This window comes from Pavona decussata, unplaced genomic scaffold, assembly GCF_977016875.1.
Source record: "Pavona decussata unplaced genomic scaffold, jaPavDecu1.1 SCAFFOLD_84, whole genome shotgun sequence".
Lineage (NCBI taxonomy): Eukaryota > Metazoa > Cnidaria > Anthozoa > Scleractinia > Agariciidae > Pavona > Pavona decussata.
The window spans coordinates 4065001-4081881 of record NW_028145502.1 but is presented as its reverse complement, the minus strand read 5'-3'; the positions used below and the strand labels follow the sequence as shown (position 1 = coordinate 4081881).

Genomic DNA, 16881 nt, shown 5'->3' with positions numbered 1-16881 from the left:
TATGTTGTACATCATTTTGTGAATTCAGAAGAGTACTATTGCTGTACATGCACTCAACTCTCTTTAGGCACTCTTGTTCCTTCTATTTTTTTCTCTCGGAAAAACACGATGATGAAAATTAAAGTAAGGAACATTTTTTAGAGAATGCTTATTAAAATTAATGTTATGATACATGGTAGATATTTTGCTGTGTAAAAATGAATGGTACTTCTCAGATGAGGTGCTATCCATAAACTGGAGTGATGAGTCTGCAGGAGTGAAGTGTTTAGCGGTCTAATGACTTCTTAAATTGGGATTTTGCTTGTAAGGACAAAAGGTTAATGGGTTGGAGCAAGGCCTGCTCCTTAATTGAGAAAAAAGAGAATAAAATCTGCGGTGTAAATTTTTGTGGTGGAACGAAACCGCTTAGTTTTCTGTTCAGTGTTACCTCAGTAAGGAATTGTGGTCCATGAAAGGTAAAGAAAAACTCTTTGATGGACTAAAACCTATGACCCCAGGATTTTTTTTATCACTGATGGACCAAAATTAAGGACGGTGCCTACTAATACCGAAGTATTTTTGTTTGGTTTATAACTATGCGGGAAAAGCAGATGTTAGCAAGGGCTATTGGAATCTAAACAGAAAATTGGGGGTAACCATGCATTTTTCAGAGATAACTAAGCAATAATATCTCTAAAAAGCCCCAAAATATAAACCAATGTATGGGATTTTTTCCTAAATTGACGCCTAATTATTTCTGAAAAATGCATGGTTACCCCCAATTTTCTTATGAGATACCAAAAGCATTTGTCAAGTTCTGCTTTCTCCGTATCATGGGTTTTAAACCGCGCAAAAATATTCCTGTATTAGTAGGCACCACCCATAGGAATCTCGAGATGCGCAGAACGTATGCGCAGTAGCAATAGTAGGCACGGTCCTTAATCTCCTTACTAGGGTAATGCAAAATTTAAGTGGTTTCCTTCCCACACAGAAATTTACACTCCAAGGATAATTCCCTGATTTCTCAGTTGTATAGTCAGTACTGCACAACACAAAATTTCATTATCCCTTAATTGTTGTGTTATTTCCAACTTTACTCCAAGTTAACTCTCGTGTAGCAAAGTGTGGAAAAACTGCTGGGGATAACCGGCTCCCATAACTGCCTGATGGATTTTTTTTCGGTAAAGATTTTGGCAGCGACAGTAGAGGATTTATACACAATTGTTATTTGCTTCTATGTCAAACAATTTACTAACTTAATTTAAAACCAGGTACAAATGACTAGGGACTGAAAAAAAAATTTTTCCCTTGCATAATTAGACTTACGACATTTATTGCATTCAACATAGAAAGAACACACTCCTTACACAGATTGGAGTTGAGATTGTGTGGGAGAACCAAAGTTGATTGCCATGGATGAAAGGATATTGGGACATACATGTGTATATCTGGCAACCCCTGTAGATTTTGCAGGGGCAGATGACATCATCACCAAATTGGCAAAGGAGAGAACCTACGCTAGGATCAAGGTTATCAAACGCACTCTCTGATCCACTTTTGATTATTGCTAGTTTCCATATATACAAAGTAGCAAAAGGAATTCACAAGTGATTGTTGTTTTGACTTTACAATATCAAGAATAACAGGCAGCCAATTACTGCTGTGGTTTCTCTGAACAAAACGGTATCACTTTGCACTCTCAAAACAATGGAACTAATGTGATTGACAGGAAGTTATGAAAGGTTCCTGTTTTCCTATCCCTACCGAAACAAATGGGAAAAATTATACAGCATTCTTAGATTAAGTTAAGAGCAAGAAAGACATCTTGACTCTCTTATAAATTAATATCAGTTGCATGGAACTGACCATTTAGTTTGAGTTTATACAAAAACCAAAATAAGCACACAAGAATAGCTATCAATCTGGGAATAACAGAAATTTTTAAAAAGGAGCTTTTCAATCTAATTTATTGAATTAATGAGCTACAACCGTGCAATAAGAAAATATAAAAATGGCACAAAGCTAATTTGACTTGAAATATTTCTCCTGTATTCAAACATCTCCAATGTGCATCTCCCTCAAACAGAACCTAAACATAAAAAAAATCATTCAATTTGACTAGAAAAAGATGAAATTTTAAATATTTTGTAAATCCCTATAACTTATAATGACTCGTTTTTCAATTGTTCCACAGTGTACCAGTTTGGAACGATCTCCTAGTATTAGTAGACCACATGAATTCATATAACAACACTGGCCTACTATTGTCCGTATTAGCTTGCAATTTTAATATTATCTTGATTAAAGATTTCTTTTAGAAAATTGCTCCCTCGTCAGAAAAAAAACAACACTACAAACAGTTTGAAGGTGTGTATGCATACATAAAGATTTGAAGTTATCTTACCTCCTTGATTGACGGAGCTGTCGGACCTTTCGCCTTCCACCGACACAGCAAAACCCCTTCTACTTTTGACATTTAAGCTTATCACACTAAAAGTTTTCCTTCAAATCTGCTGTCAAAACGGAACATTTCCACACAGACGTGCAGGAAAATAAGATGAGGCGTAGGAAAAATTCGATGCTTCCAAACCTGAAAACTTATGCAGAAATTAATCCTTTTTTTTTATCCACCATCCTAATACAGGAAGATGTCTGAACACTGCTACTTTTATCCTGTTTTATCCAAATCTCTAGAAGCAAAGACTAGCAAAGACAACTACAGTAAATCGCCTCTTCGCTCGTACTCATAGCCCGCGTTACCCTCTGGGTAGGTACTTCATATATGGTAATTGTTATGTCCTCAAATAATTACCATATATGAAGTACCTACCTTATCCAGCGCCCGTTCCGCTGGATAAGGGTAATGCGGGCTCTGAGAACATGATTGCCGCCATTTTTTAAATGAAGAATCTGGGTACTAGGAGTCCAGGATCAGGAATCAGAAGACCTTAGATAACATAGTCTCCTTCGCAGCCGTTATTAGTGTCGTCACGCTACGCTCCGTGGGGAGGAGCGTTGCGTGACGACCCTTATAACGGCTGCGAAGGAGACTATAGATAACAAGGACTGCAAACCAGATTTCAGAGCCCAGCGCTTTTCGCGAAAACATGGCTTGGTGGGGGTGCCAATTCTCGCGAGCCCACAAACCTGGTTCCAATCCTTGTTATTTAAGGATTATGGATTTTCCTAGGAATTTCATTCCCATTCAAAAACGCGCGTGGGCTCTGTGGACGAGATTGGGGTACAAGCGCAAAGATCAACCAATCACCAACCCTTGCTCGGTGAAAGGAAAATTAAGAAAAAATGCCCTCTGTTACAAAAAATCAGCCTTAAATAATTGTGCTCTCTATATTACCAGCAGCCGATGATCATGGGCTCCTGGTATAACATTGTTGATGGGGAGTTTGCTGCATATGCATTAAAAATATATATAACTTTAGAAAGGATGAGGAACTACGTCCATACGATAAGCAGATTTCTATAAATGCTATCAAAAAAAAATTGGAGCTCCGCTTTTAGGCTTGGCTAAATATATATATTACAGACTACCGGAGACGAGAAAGGAAAAGGAAATTGTTGGAAGGCATTAGAGTGTTTGGTTAGGAAATAAGTTACTTGCCCTCGCAGACCTGGAGCAGAGAACTGGAGGGAAGAAGGGGGGGGGGGGGGGGGGTGGTTGGGAGAGAATCGCGCCACCAGAGGACACTGACCAAACAAGCTTTAGACCGATTTCAAAGGAGGATTCCTTTCTTAGCCCCTATGATATTTTTTCTCTACAAAAGACAGATCATCATGTGTTTTTAACTCTTTAATTTACTTTTCAATAACAGCATGTCTCCTGCTTTAGCATGTTCAGCGGCTTGTCAAAGTGCAGTACGCCCTCCGCGAGACAAGCAAAACCTGCCACGGATAAACTGCACAGCGGTCACCTCAATAACCATGTGCGCGAATTTAGTGACCGCTTCGCTTAATTTTTTATTGACAAGCCTCAGTTTTCAAGCAGTAATAAAGCACAGCTGCGAGAAATAATCCATCAGGCGCATGCATAATAAAACCCAATATGCGTCAGAGCCTCTACTTTGGAATGAGGTCATCAATGGACTTGTTCTTCTCAAGCCTCTTCTCCATGTTGATGAGAAGATTGACACCGTCAATCACACTCTGCACGAGCTCAACCTCAGAGAAGCCGAGGCGATCTGAGTTAGAAATGTCAAAGACACTTCCCACGGCTGCTGTGTCAACACCGCCTGAAAACGGAAATTAAACAAAGATCGTTAAAACACCCATACGCACTTGCTTCACTTGCAATCACTGAAAAACGGTAATATAAGCCATTTTGGAAAAGCCCCTTAAAAGTAGAATGATTATGTTTTCCGTTTGCGTTGTACATGCCACCAAATCTTAGGTCCCATCCACAAGATGTAACATTACAATATAGGCCTGATTAAAACTCCTCTTTTGCCGTAGTGTCAGTCCTGCAATCAGTTTGGTTTATTTACACGTAAAGTGACGTCTGGCACGTGCATTTCTTACTACAAGAGATCCGGCAAAGTAACGTATCCAGAACTCTCCTTAGTTCAAAAGTTTTCCATCCCGAAATTGTTACATCCGAAATGAATACTCAAGGGCTGCAATTCTTGCAATGCTGTAACTTCTGCCTCCATCTTCAAACCTGCTTTACAATAATGTGTTTTAAAACTGACAATAAATTACCACGGTTCCTTTTCATTTCTGTTTTTATCAGCGTTTCATATTGTTTAAGTGCTGCGGGTAGCCAAAGTACATAAAGTTTACACGCTTAAAAGCGCATTTATGATGCGGGGCCAGAGAACAGCACGCAGGGAGAAGGTTAAACTAGTAATTTATTTTCACCTGTTCCACGTTTCTGCAGCTTCAGCTTGTCCAAAATTTCGCCAAATCGTGAATCCTGAAAGAAAATGGAACATTGCAATATACAGTCAACTCTCGCTTTGCGAACACCTCGATAATACGGACAGTAGCTAAATCCCCGGCAAAAATAGAGAATAGACGTTTGACTGAAATAAACTTCCGCTATTACAGACTCTCGCTATTAAGGACACTAACTCGCGGTCCCGAGGGTGTCCGCAATAAAGGGAGTTAACTGTAAAGGGTTAAGTTATAATACTGAGTTATTTCCAGCTGTTGTGATTGGTCGATGATAAAGAACCAATCAGACATCAAGGCCCCAAGCTCAAGAAAGTGGCGCGTTTTTTTTTTTTGACCCAATCACTGCGCCAAGTATTCAAAACAAAGCCATAGCGAATTGCTTCTAAAAATTAACCGAAAACTGCTCCGGGCACAGGCATAAATTTGCAAATTTGAAAAGCGCATGCAGGAAATCACATTGCGCTCTCGCGCGCGAGAGAGTGAACTGGGCTTTTCGCTGGATGAACTGGAAAGAAAAAGAGACTGCTCACAAAACTAACTAAAACCCTTACCTTGGCCATATTGGGCAGCTTCACATGTACTCCTGCCCTAAGCCCTGTTCCAAGGTTAGACGGGCAAGTCAGGATATATCCCAGATGCTGATTCCACATGAACTCGTGTCCTTGGCGCTTAATGAGTCGTTCAACTTCGTTGAGGCCGCGACAGAAGCGATCAAACACCGACCGCATGTCTCCTCCCTTCTCCATAGAAATGACGCGCGTGTGATCCTCCTCGTTTAACCAAATAAGGAAGTTCTTGTCGTTGTTGTGCCAGATTCCGCGCGCGTCGGGCCAGTCACGTGCCATTCCCGCGCACGTGAGAAGCGGGGAGACTGGTTTGTCAAACAGGAAGTGATCGTCAATCAACTGCTGTTGCTCGGCCGCGGTCATACCGTTCAGCGGATAATAGCTCCCAGACAGGTTACCTGCAACATAAAATGAATCTAAAGGCCATGCTGTGACGTTATGTTGAGTTTTACATGAAGTGTGTCTCGTGCAGATCTTTACTTACCCGGATGTAATCACATGTTAGCTACGAGTTGGGCTGTGTTGTAGCTGTGTATTCGTTAGTTTAGTTCGGTTTTATTATCGGTGGAGCCCTTAGAAAACGTTACATGGTGTCAGAAGTGTTTCGAGTATTTGGTGCCTGTATTTCGCTCGCTTATATCCTATTTATCTCACAAGTATGGTTCAGAAAAGAGTGAAAAAGCAAGTATGCAGGAATTCTCATTTTTTCTCAAGTGCATCAATTTCCCATGTAGCGCGCGACTGATTTAATTTTCGCACGCGCTGGGTAATTCTTTTACGACTGTAATTGAAAAAAAAAGTTGACTGTTTGTAGGAAATTTCGGCTACAAGGAAGTTCAAAAAAGTAAAGTTTTGCAGAGACTACGTTAGGTTATATAGGGACGTGACGCTAAAACCACACCCTCTGGAGCTCGAGCTCACACCCTCATTACACGAGGGCATTTTCAGATTTTACACGCGTCCCAGAACGCGAGTGTGTTCTGAAACCTGCGCGCGCGCTGTTTTGCGGACCTCTCGCTATCACTGGCTTTTCCAGGCCTGCTCAAGCTACTCATTAACGTAACCGCCCGAAAACATGGCACGCGATGTCGAATTTGCGCTGCCAGAGGCCTGTATTTTTTCTTAGTGCGCGAGCGGGCAGAATTCCCTAAATCACGCAATCTGATTGGTTCTGGCAGTGGGCGGAATATTCCGAACCCAGGTGAATTTGTTGTGCGATTTGTTGCGAGACATGGGCCTTGTTTTCATGCTGAGAAAAAATAAAACTGTCATTCACCGGCCTAGGTCGGTCCGTATTGGAAAAAGCTGTACCCTCTGTCTTGAGTACGGCCCTCCGGGCACAGTTTTCCCAAAAACGAACCTCCTTGCTGGTGAATAACATATATGTATGCGACAGAATGGCCTAAAAATGCCGCCTGTATTTCTGGCTAAATGATTATCAGTTAATTGCCTTAACTTAATTTCATTAAATGATTTACTAATTAATTTCCTTTGTTTTAGTCAAATAATTAGTAGTGTTTTTCAGTGGTTGAGCCTCGTATCTTGGGAAAAAAAAGACAAATAAAAAAAAAGGATTTAGTAAATCAAAATTAAGAACGCTTAGCCTCGGTCTCAAAAAGATACGATTTAAAAGAAGATTGTAAATAAACGGATAAAAATTTGACAAAAGTATCCACGTTGTATTCCTTTGTGGTTCTGGCTTAAAAAATAAAATGAAAAATTCAAAAAATGAAAGCTTACCTTTAAGTCCATCCAAGGCCTCGCACACGATGTTCTCCACTTCTCGTCTTTCCGCGCGCGAGCAGTGTGGCGGCAAGCTGAACCCACGAACCGATCGTCCAGTGCGCACGCGCGATGAAAGCACATAGCGTTCATCAAATTTCCCGCCACGAATCTTGGACGAGTCCAGGTCCGTCTTATGCATGTCGGTTTTCTTGAAGCCATTATGGCGCTCTTCAATGATCGGATCAAAAAGCTCCGCGAAAGTATCGTAGGACTCTTCATCCCCGGCTACCGCCCCCACGGTAAGAATAAACGGATGCCCCGGGTTATCCACCCCGGTCTGAATCGCCGCGTCCAAAGTGAATCCACTCCCGGTCACTTTATCGCGGAGTCTGCTGTACAACCGCGGCGTCAGATGCTTTGCCATTAGATTGTTGTGGCTGCGAAGGTCGGGGTAGTCGGCCATTGCGGGAAAACCGCGTCCCTCGCATCCGGAATTTTGGCGACGGGCCTGCACGGCCTTGTAACTGAGACCGACGGCGAGCGCCCCCACTCCAATCCCGAGCGCGGTCAAAATGCGACCTCTTTGTCCTTTTGTGAAGTTCGAAATCGTAACGAACGCCATTTTGAAAAGTTTCCAAAGCTCGCGCGTGAAAGCGTGCAGCCTCTCGTCAGCTTTGCTTCAACTAAATGACTAATTACAGTCTGTTGCGTCAGTTTATTGATTGCTAATTTTGCCTAATTGCTAATGATAATTTCCTTTACATTTTACGTCAATTATTAATAACTGGAAAATTGATCTAATTGTTTTCCGCTGATGGGATAATGAAAACAAAATGAAGCTAAACTGCTACATCTTTGGTTTGTTTGTTTGAGTTTTTATATTAACTGATGAAAGTTGCAAAGCCGTTATTTTATAGATTACAGTTAGGCGCTATTTGTCGCATGAGGCGAGACTCGTATCCAGACATTGTTACTTGACTTTAGACCGCGAGGAAACTGGACAGGAGTTTGGTTATGGAGAGACACTACAGACAACACCCCGCGCGCCACATGGCAGTCACTTCCTAACCCAAAAGCTCTGCGAGCCTCGCGTCACTCGATTCTAATCTCCTCCCGCCCTAACTCTACTAAAGATACAAGGGCAACGAATGACTAAAGAAGCGAAACAAGCTCTCTAAGTGACACCACGCCAAGCTATTTCTTGAAAATAATTTGTTTATTCAACTGCCTATAAACACCTAACAATCAAAATGATTCTTGAAGCTAGACAAATACCAATACCTCGCACTAAAGTAACAGCTACTGACGAACGGCATTGCGTGCAGCCAACAGAATCACGAGGGTAACTCGCGGGCGAGCCTCGCAATTCCTGCTCGCGCGGGGAAAGACAAAAAAAACACACACTTTGCAGCTTTGGAGTCTGGCTCATGGAAGTGGTGGACATCTCAGGCCACATTGCACGAAGCACAATACAAACGAAGTACATGAAACGAAAGTACTTTTTACAATACATACTTCTACGCCGTTCTTTTTTACAGTTTGTAGAATGACTTTTCGAAACTTCTGCCTTGTACGTCAATCCCTTAACTTCGAAGTCAAACATACAGCTCTATACAGCCTTGAATGTGGTGCTAAATTTAAACGATACTCAGTTCTCACGTGTGACATTTAAATAAAAGCAGGAGCCCTTAAGAATCTATCGGGCAGTACTTTCCTGTAATGCTATTTGTTTTTCAGTACCGCAAAATTCCGAATAGAGCGATTTTCAATTAAGTGTCGAAAGTAATTTCGCGTTTGCTTTGGTTTTGCATTACTACGCTCTGTGATTGGTTAATAAAACTCGCGCCACGTTCTCAATCAATGGGCATCCAAACCAAAACCAATCGTGTTTTGGCCGCACGCGTTTTCCCGCGCTTGGCGCCGGTTACATGCATTTGCTTCGAATTCTGATTGGCTTGTTGTATTGTTTACATCTGTTGCGATTGGCCAGAGTAATTACTCTGGTTTTGGTTTCGAATGAAAGGGTTATGCTTCTCACTAAAGGACTTCAACGTGTAACAGTATACTGCTAAAGCCGCAATAACAAGTCAGATAACACAGTTGCTGGTTATCCAGTCTACATCTTCCGTGAATCTCTTTCTGTCTAAAGTTTCTACGAGTCCTACTATTGTGGAGTTATTCTCTGAATTCCATGAACGACTGAAGCTTCTTGTGGTGTTCAGCAGCCATTGGGATGGTCCTATTAAGCAGGGAAAAATAGGAAAAAGATGTTTACTCTTTTGGTTAGTAACGGCTTTAAGCTTAAGGGCGCTTTCCAATTGTCAGAACTTGTCAGCCAGACCAGTCAGTTTGTAAACGGAATGTACCAGTTTGAAGGATAAGCTTTATCCTAGTCCTTCGAATTTCTTGAAAATAGCGCGTACCATTTTCGAAGTGATTATTTTTCAAGATTTTGCAGCACCATCTCTTCAAAATGACGCATTTGATTTACAGACTGGCCGGTCATTTTTTTAATACCCTTCGGGCGTTTTCCATTTGTCAGAAATGGCTTTAAAGCTTTAAAGAGGAGGGATTAGATGTCTGCGTGTATTTTCCTTTGGAAATGTTTGACGGGAACTGGCATGCGTCGTACGTTTAACAAATGGTACGTTTCTCGAAAGTTGAGATCTCTTACCACGCTTGAAAACCATTTTACGAAGATGCAATCATTGATTGATTTTGAAATCTAAATTTTTAAAGCGAAATAATTTTATATGGCAAGCCCGGACTAAAATAGGAACCACCTGTTAATGAATGGAATTAAAATAAAATACTTATCAGGACCGGAAAATTATAGGAACATTACAGAAACGGGCCTCAGGATACTAGCTAAAGAATCCGGATAGAAACTCACCGCAAATGTTCGTGGAAAATGTTGGTTATTCTGTAGATGGATGATACCAGTGCTGTGAAGTGCAAGAATGTAAAATGAATATACCGTAAATCCTCTATTAAGTCCCCCCACCCCCCTACCAGGGGCTTATTTATTTCTAGCATATTTAAGGGGTGGGGCGGGGGTCTCTAAAGAGAGAGACGGGGGGGGGGGGGGGGGCTTATCTGATTTATTTAAACGCAGTGCCAAGAGATAGTCCTTCAACACGTCAATGTCAGCTTGGCCTTATCTCAAGGTTCATTAACGTCAGTTTGTCCTACAGTTAACTTGAACGAAAAATAACCGGCAATCTGTGGAAAAGGGATAAGAAAAATATATCTTTCGGGCCGGAGAGCTCTTCGGGAGATTTGAGAAACGCAAGCCAGGGTCTTAGTAAGCCATGGCTAGTCCCTTACCTTTCTTAGGGTCAGCAAACTAGTAGTCTAGGGTTTTAGAGCGGTTTCCAATTGAGTGTCGTAAAACCAAAACCAAAGTAATAGACCCTTATCACTCGGCGGCCATGTTGAGTCTCAGGAGAATAAAAAGCTTTGTTTTTGCACGGTAAGCCTCGCACTGAATTCGCGTCTGGCCGAGGCTTGCCGTGCGAAAACAAAGCTTTTATTCCCCCGAGAGTCAACATGGCCGCCGAGTGATAAGGGTCTATTACCCTGACCAATAGAAACAGATGTAAATAACACAACGAGCCAATCAGAATTCGACGCAAATGAATGTAACTGGCGCCAAGCGCGGGAAAACGCGTGCAGCCAAAACACGATTGGTTTTGGTTTGGATTCCCATTGGTTGAGAAAGTGGCGGGAGTTTTTTTTAACCAATCACAGAGCGTAGTAATGCAAAACCAAAGCAAACGCGAAATTACTTTCGACACTCAATTGAAAACTGCTCTTGAATGGTTCTGGATTATTATTTGGCTCCCATTACGCAAATATTTCCCCGTCATGGATTGATAATTTATAAATAAACGACCAAATAACGAGGGCATTTTACTCACTTGCTCTCAGTTGATACCGCAGACCGTCTTTGCCTTGTGGTCTCGGAGGTCTCGGCTGAATGGCGGGTTTTGACGTCAGCGCAAGCGAAAGCTTGGAATGCTTGTCTAAAGCCTGTGCGAACAAGAACAAAACCAGTTAACCAGGTTTTTTAATCACTGTCGCTAGAAAGAAGAAAAACAACAAACCACGACAACAACAATACCAAAAACGTTAAACAAAGCAGCAACAAAAACGAGTAGGAAAGCTGAACGGCACAGACGTTTTCGGTCTTCCCTACTTTCCGGAAAAAAAGAGAAAAACTTTGGGTCTAACAGCCATGTTGCTCTGTGCAAGCAAAATGTTCTCCTGCAAACCGCGGTGTCATTTTATTTTCCCGAAAGTACAATCGTTTTTCTCACTTTGCTGTTGGTTTTAGTTAATTAGCATCACGTGCAAAACCGCACGTGCAATTTACTGGCACGTGATCTATACTCCTGCACGTGCCTCATTAGCTTTCAGACTTACTTGGGTTTTCATTGGTTAAAAGATGAGAAAATTCAACCAAGAGATGTAAACATATACAAGCGGCATCGTTAGCGCTCAGGGCAAACAAGATGCGAGTGAGAGTTCTAAGGCGTAATTTACGCACTGTCGAATCTGCACTCTCTTGGAGTTTTAAGTCCTTACAGTAAAGAGTATTATTTATTCCTTTCGTGCCGGGTTACTAAACTGATTTACTATGGTTTTTGGCAGTTTTTTCCTGAGGTTTTATTGACAATCTTCGATTCGGGTGTGCGTTTCTCAAAGCTCCCGAAGAGCTTTTGGGCTCGAATAGTTATTTCCTTATCCCTTTTCGGAAGATTGCGGGTTATTTTCGTACAAAATTACTCAGTGTTTCTTAATCTTGGAAAACTGAAAATGTTTTTACTTTCAAAATAATAGGACTTTTTCACTATGGCGTCATTTTACTACAACTACCAGAATCCTTCCTGTTTTTCTTTTCTCATGCTAATTAGAGCTATTGTTCTTTGCTCTCCACTGGGATTACAAAATTTGCATTTGAAAAGGAAAACGAAATGAATTCTGGTAGTTGTAGTAAAATGACGCCATCATGAAAATGGCCTATTGAATGAATGAAATGAATTTTCTGCATCTAAAACAGTTGTACGGGTCCGAAATCTTTTTGGGAGTTTTTTTCTTTACCGTTAAAAGGGCGGGAAAACATCAACACAACATGAAAATTATCTCACCTGAAGCAAACTCAAGAGAGAAACAAAGATGTCTGGGAGACTCTGAAAATGCAAAAATATATGAATTAAGATTATGGAAAACACTGGTTAGTTGCAAGAAGGTGAAATTCATTTTTTACCACAATTGTTTCTAATCTCCCAATCTGATTGGCTAATTTTCCGTTGTCGATAAGAGTCCAGACAACGCTGCTCGCGTCAATCAGCGCGCAGAAATTTTGACAATTATTGTAAGAATTTTCTTTGACGTTGATATTGTGGTAAAAAAACAAATCGAACGTGGTTTAGCGTTGTCTGTACTCTTATCGACAGCGATATTCGTCATCACAGTGGTCAAACTCACGAGGCGCACAACATTTTGACCACTGTGATGACGAATATCGTTGTCGATAAGAGTGCAGACAACGTTAAACCACATTTGATTTGTTAATCAGAATTTGATTATGACACGAGGTTGATGAAGACGTACGTTTCAAGAACTTTCAAGAAGAGATCCTTAAAATCTCGTCACCTGTCCTTTCCGCGTTCCCGTGAATCTATAAAACAGTGAGCTTACGCAACAGGACGGCTGAGGCAAGGGGACGGTGAAATATCGTTGTGTGACCAACATGACATCTTAGTACCTTCACATTTTTAGGCGATTTTTGACTAAATCTGGTGTTCTCTCATCTGTGTGCTCGTGTGAAACAACCCTCTAAGAGAAGTTACCTTTTGCACTACACCGTACGTGTCTTCCGTGTAGGAAGATGCAACCAGTCTTGAGAGAACTAAAATAAATGGAGAATAAACAAGTAGTATAAATGTTACGAATTCACGCGTTTAGGCCAACTAATACGGGCAACATTTCCTCAGTTTCAACTTGTCGCGCAACAAACATTGCGTTACATATTGCAATTGTCTGTTGCTCGTATTACCACCTCCGCGCGCAACAAATTTTCTTGTAGCAAAAAGTAGAAACGAAGTTTTAAAAGTAGACGTCCTTTTCTACTTTTTGCACCATGAAAAATTGTTGCGCGCGGAGGTGGTAATACGGGCAATCGCAAACAATCGCAACTCGCAACGCAACATTTGTTGCTCGACAAGAAACTGAAAGACAAAGCTTTTTAGTTTAATTTCTACGATCTCCATATCGGTCGCTGTATGTGTGTGTCCACAGCGTAAATCATCTCACCTTCAACCGCCCAAATGTGAAGCTGACAATCGGCAAATATCGCTTGCGTGCGAGCTTCTGGAATCTGAAAAAAGAGGTCCAGAAACATTTCAAGATCAGCTAACATTGTGACTCCGGTTTTACCCTAACCCCCAAAACCAACATTGGCAAATTCCAATTCGATCTGGAGCGTGTCCTCATACTGTAACGCGCATTTGCCCACCTCGTCACGGAATTATGCGCTATACAAATTTTCATTTTTTCCCCCTCTTCATTTTCCCCAGACCTTTCCCTCCATTTTTTCTAAAGTAGCCTTTGGGGAGGAGAGAGGCTAGTGCATAGGCTGGTTTAACTCCACACTGTCCTCACCTCATCAAAGAGAAATCCAATGATCGGCCTCTCCTTCAAACTACAGGCAATCTAAACGAAACAAAGATTCATTAGAGCGGTTTCCAATCGAGTGTCGTAAAACCAAAACCAAAGTACAGTCAAACCTGTATATAACGGTCACCCTTGGGAAATGGCCAGGTGACCGTTATATACAGGGTGACCGCTGTACACAGGTTTCCTTTAAACTCCCCCAGAAGTCAATAAATAGCATTATTATGTACAAATTATCACTCAATTTACGTTTTAGTGACAATAACGAGTAACAGCAACGAAATAATCAGGATAAAAAAGGCCTATAAAATGTCCGTGGCGTACTTTTACGGAGGTGCAATATACATGTACTCATCTAAGTTTCCTTGTAGGAAAAGCTTTTAAAGTAAAAAAAAAGGTTATAGTTTTCTGATATTTCGGAGCTCGAAGCTTGATTTCATGTAGTATGTCACTGACTTTACTTAGTGTGAAAGAAAGTTCTTCATGTCCATAGTACTGAGCAAAGTCTTTCAGCTGCTTTGCAAGCCCGACTGCCTGTGCTACTGTCCTATTCATCAAGGTCAAGTTCTGCGGCATCGCCGCCTCTCCTTCACGTCTCAGGGGGGCTAGCTGCAATTTCTCATCTTCGTCATCAAAGAGATCGTTCGGACCTCCTCCCTCCAGTTGGGGTTAGAGTCAACGATATATCCCTGGCATTATTCGTTAATTGTAACCCAATTTCGTGACCGTTATATACAGGTAGAAGATAATGAAATTGTGCATTCAGGAAGTCTAAAGGGTGACCGCGTCCGTTATATACAGGTGACCGCTTTATGCAGGTCAACTTAACAGTAAATATAAGGGACGATTTTTGGGAAGTTGTTCAGTGACCGTTATACACAGGGTGACCGCTATATACAGGGCCGTTATATACAGGTTTGACTGTAATTACTCTGGCCAATCACAACAGGTGTAAACAACACAACGAGCCAATCAAAATTCGAAACAAATACGTGCAACTGCGCCAAGCGCGGGAAAACGCGTGCGGCGCCGTTGATTGAGAAAGTGGCGCGAGTTTTGTTAACCAATCACAGAACGTAGCAATGCAAAACCAAAGCAAACGCGAAATTACTTTAGACACTAAACTTAAAACCGGTGTAAAGATACAAATCGTCAAAGTGGCATGAGTTGGTTTCGAGCCGGGGATACACATTTTGGCCCAGAAAAAAAAAGACGTTAGATGAGTCTCCTCGAACATTCAGGATTTTAGAAAGCCAGTCTGCTGTACGGTCAACAAGACTTTTGCCTGCGGATATAGGGTAGAGAGCGAAAGAAACGGAAATGGGGATTCAAACAACAAAAAGGCACAAATCTCCACAGAAACGTTTGCTACGGAGGCTGACAACAGCTTAAAAGGACCTTGTCAGGAAACAAAAATTGGCTTTTGAATCAAAACTGCTTTGTTGTCTCAATCCGATGTCTCACGACTTTCCAAAGGGTGAAACAAGATTTTAATAAGAAAGATACGTACATTATGTGGAACTTGGTTCATCCTCCAGACAAAATTATCCACCTGCCAAAGAAAAGGAAAGAACGTTGGATGATTATTCATTAACTCTTTAACCCTACAGGTAACAAGGTAACTAACACGCAGTTTTAATAAAACCTTGCATGTGTAGCATTACTTTTCATAGCGAGCCATTAACCCTCTAACCCCTAATATCAAAGAACAAATTCTCCTATCTTGTCCTCACACTTTTCCTATAAAAGTACTGAGGAGAAGTTATTAAAACATCAAGAAAATTCACCTTGGGTGATCATATCCTTAATTCTCTTGACCTCAGGGGTTGAATAACCATTGATATTACGAGGAGAAATTGGATGCTGATCGCTGTTAGGGCTTAAAGAACGTAAGGGTTCGTTCGTTCAATTGCGTTTACCTTATCAATTGTCTTGTTTCTTAACCGGCAGAATACACTAGTGTCTTGAATAGGCCTTGGAGAGGGGATTCTCTGTGCGCTATCTATATTGTAAAAGAACAATACAGGAAAGGTTAGTTACTCTCCTTGTCAGTGCTGATTTATAGACAAGTCATGAACAAGCTCTCTACTGACCGTAGCAATAGGGAGCTTAAGCAATGATGACGGCGACGGCAGCGAAAACGTCACTATTAAAATGAATTCGCCTTTTTTCAAATGTCGTCGCGATTATTCCAACTTGCTTAAAATGTAAAATGTAGGTGAAATTTCCTGGAGTTGAATTCTTGGAGACCGCACCCAAGTTTAGAAAGAGAAAGAAAAATTCGTCGTCGTGTGTTTACGTCCTCCATAAAAAGTCCCATCAGGAAATTTCACGTCCTAGTCGTGCAGTGACGGCAAAGAAATGTACCAAAAAGTGTAATGCACGTGCAGAGTTGTTGTTTTGGTTATTAAGCCTATTGCTTTTTTGACGTTCTTGATGCCGTTGCATTCGCCGTCGCAGTTGCTAAAGCTCCCTATTAATGTCTCAAGGTTACTCTCTAAGACAAACCAGAGGCAACCGGCTTTCCCACAAAAATTTTATGAAAAATAGTTTCAGTTACTCTGGAGAAGTTCTTCGGATTAGCCTTTACGTTCATCTATGGCCAGCAAACTCTCTTGGAGCCTTCAGAGATGGCTACAGACATTATTCTTTCGGTAATTTACATGGACATTCCTCTCATCTACACCACATCATTTTCATAGCGCATATGCCACACATGACATTCCAATCCTAGCAGTATGCAGGATGTTTGTCTTGTGAACCTAGTTTAATGGCCTTAGCTCCCACGAGTCTCCTGTAGCTCAGTGGTAGAGCATCCGAACTAGTAATCGGAAGGTCTTAGGTTCGACTCCTGATAGGAGCACTCGGAATTTTTTTTATGCCCGTGTCATTCACTGAACAAAAACCTCAGTCTATAATTTAAACTTCACTCAGCAAGAGTATTGCAGAAATCACTTATCCCTATCGATAGAGAATGATACATTTCTCTTAATATTTTGAAATACAACGTAAAACCTATAAACAG

At 41.3% G+C, this 16881-nt stretch overlaps 2 protein-coding genes across 2 annotated transcripts in view; both read right to left on the bottom strand.

The window, feature by feature from the left end:
• Positions 1 to 3769: 3769 nt before the first annotated feature.
• Positions 3770 to 7881, bottom strand: LOC146475556 (creatine kinase B-type-like). The gene is made up of 4 exons (XM_085115988.1): positions 7194 to 7881; positions 5439 to 5851; positions 4852 to 4906; positions 3770 to 4226 (listed from the first exon to the last, which is right to left on the bottom strand). The coding sequence occupies exons 1-4, from the start codon at positions 7798 to 7800 to the stop codon at positions 4054 to 4056; spliced, it is 1248 nt and encodes a 415-aa protein (XP_084972114.1). The 5' UTR covers positions 7801 to 7881; the 3' UTR covers positions 3770 to 4053.
• Positions 7882 to 8375: 494 nt separating this feature from the next.
• LOC146475555 (nucleoporin NDC1-like) overlaps positions 8376 to 16881 on the bottom strand; it is a 22069-nt gene continuing 13563 nt past the window's right edge. Inside the window, exons 15-23 of the mRNA XM_085115977.1 lie at positions 15776 to 15858; positions 15367 to 15408; positions 13845 to 13895; positions 13497 to 13560; positions 13034 to 13092; positions 12329 to 12370; positions 11099 to 11210; positions 10072 to 10123; positions 8376 to 9417 (exon numbers count right to left, since the gene is read on the bottom strand). Of these exons, the coding sequence (XP_084972103.1) occupies positions 9354 to 9417; positions 10072 to 10123; positions 11099 to 11210; positions 12329 to 12370; positions 13034 to 13092; positions 13497 to 13560; positions 13845 to 13895; positions 15367 to 15408; positions 15776 to 15858 (569 nt within the window). The 3' untranslated portion in view covers positions 8376 to 9353. The remainder of the gene's footprint in view (positions 9418 to 10071; positions 10124 to 11098; positions 11211 to 12328; positions 12371 to 13033; positions 13093 to 13496; positions 13561 to 13844; positions 13896 to 15366; positions 15409 to 15775; positions 15859 to 16881) is intronic.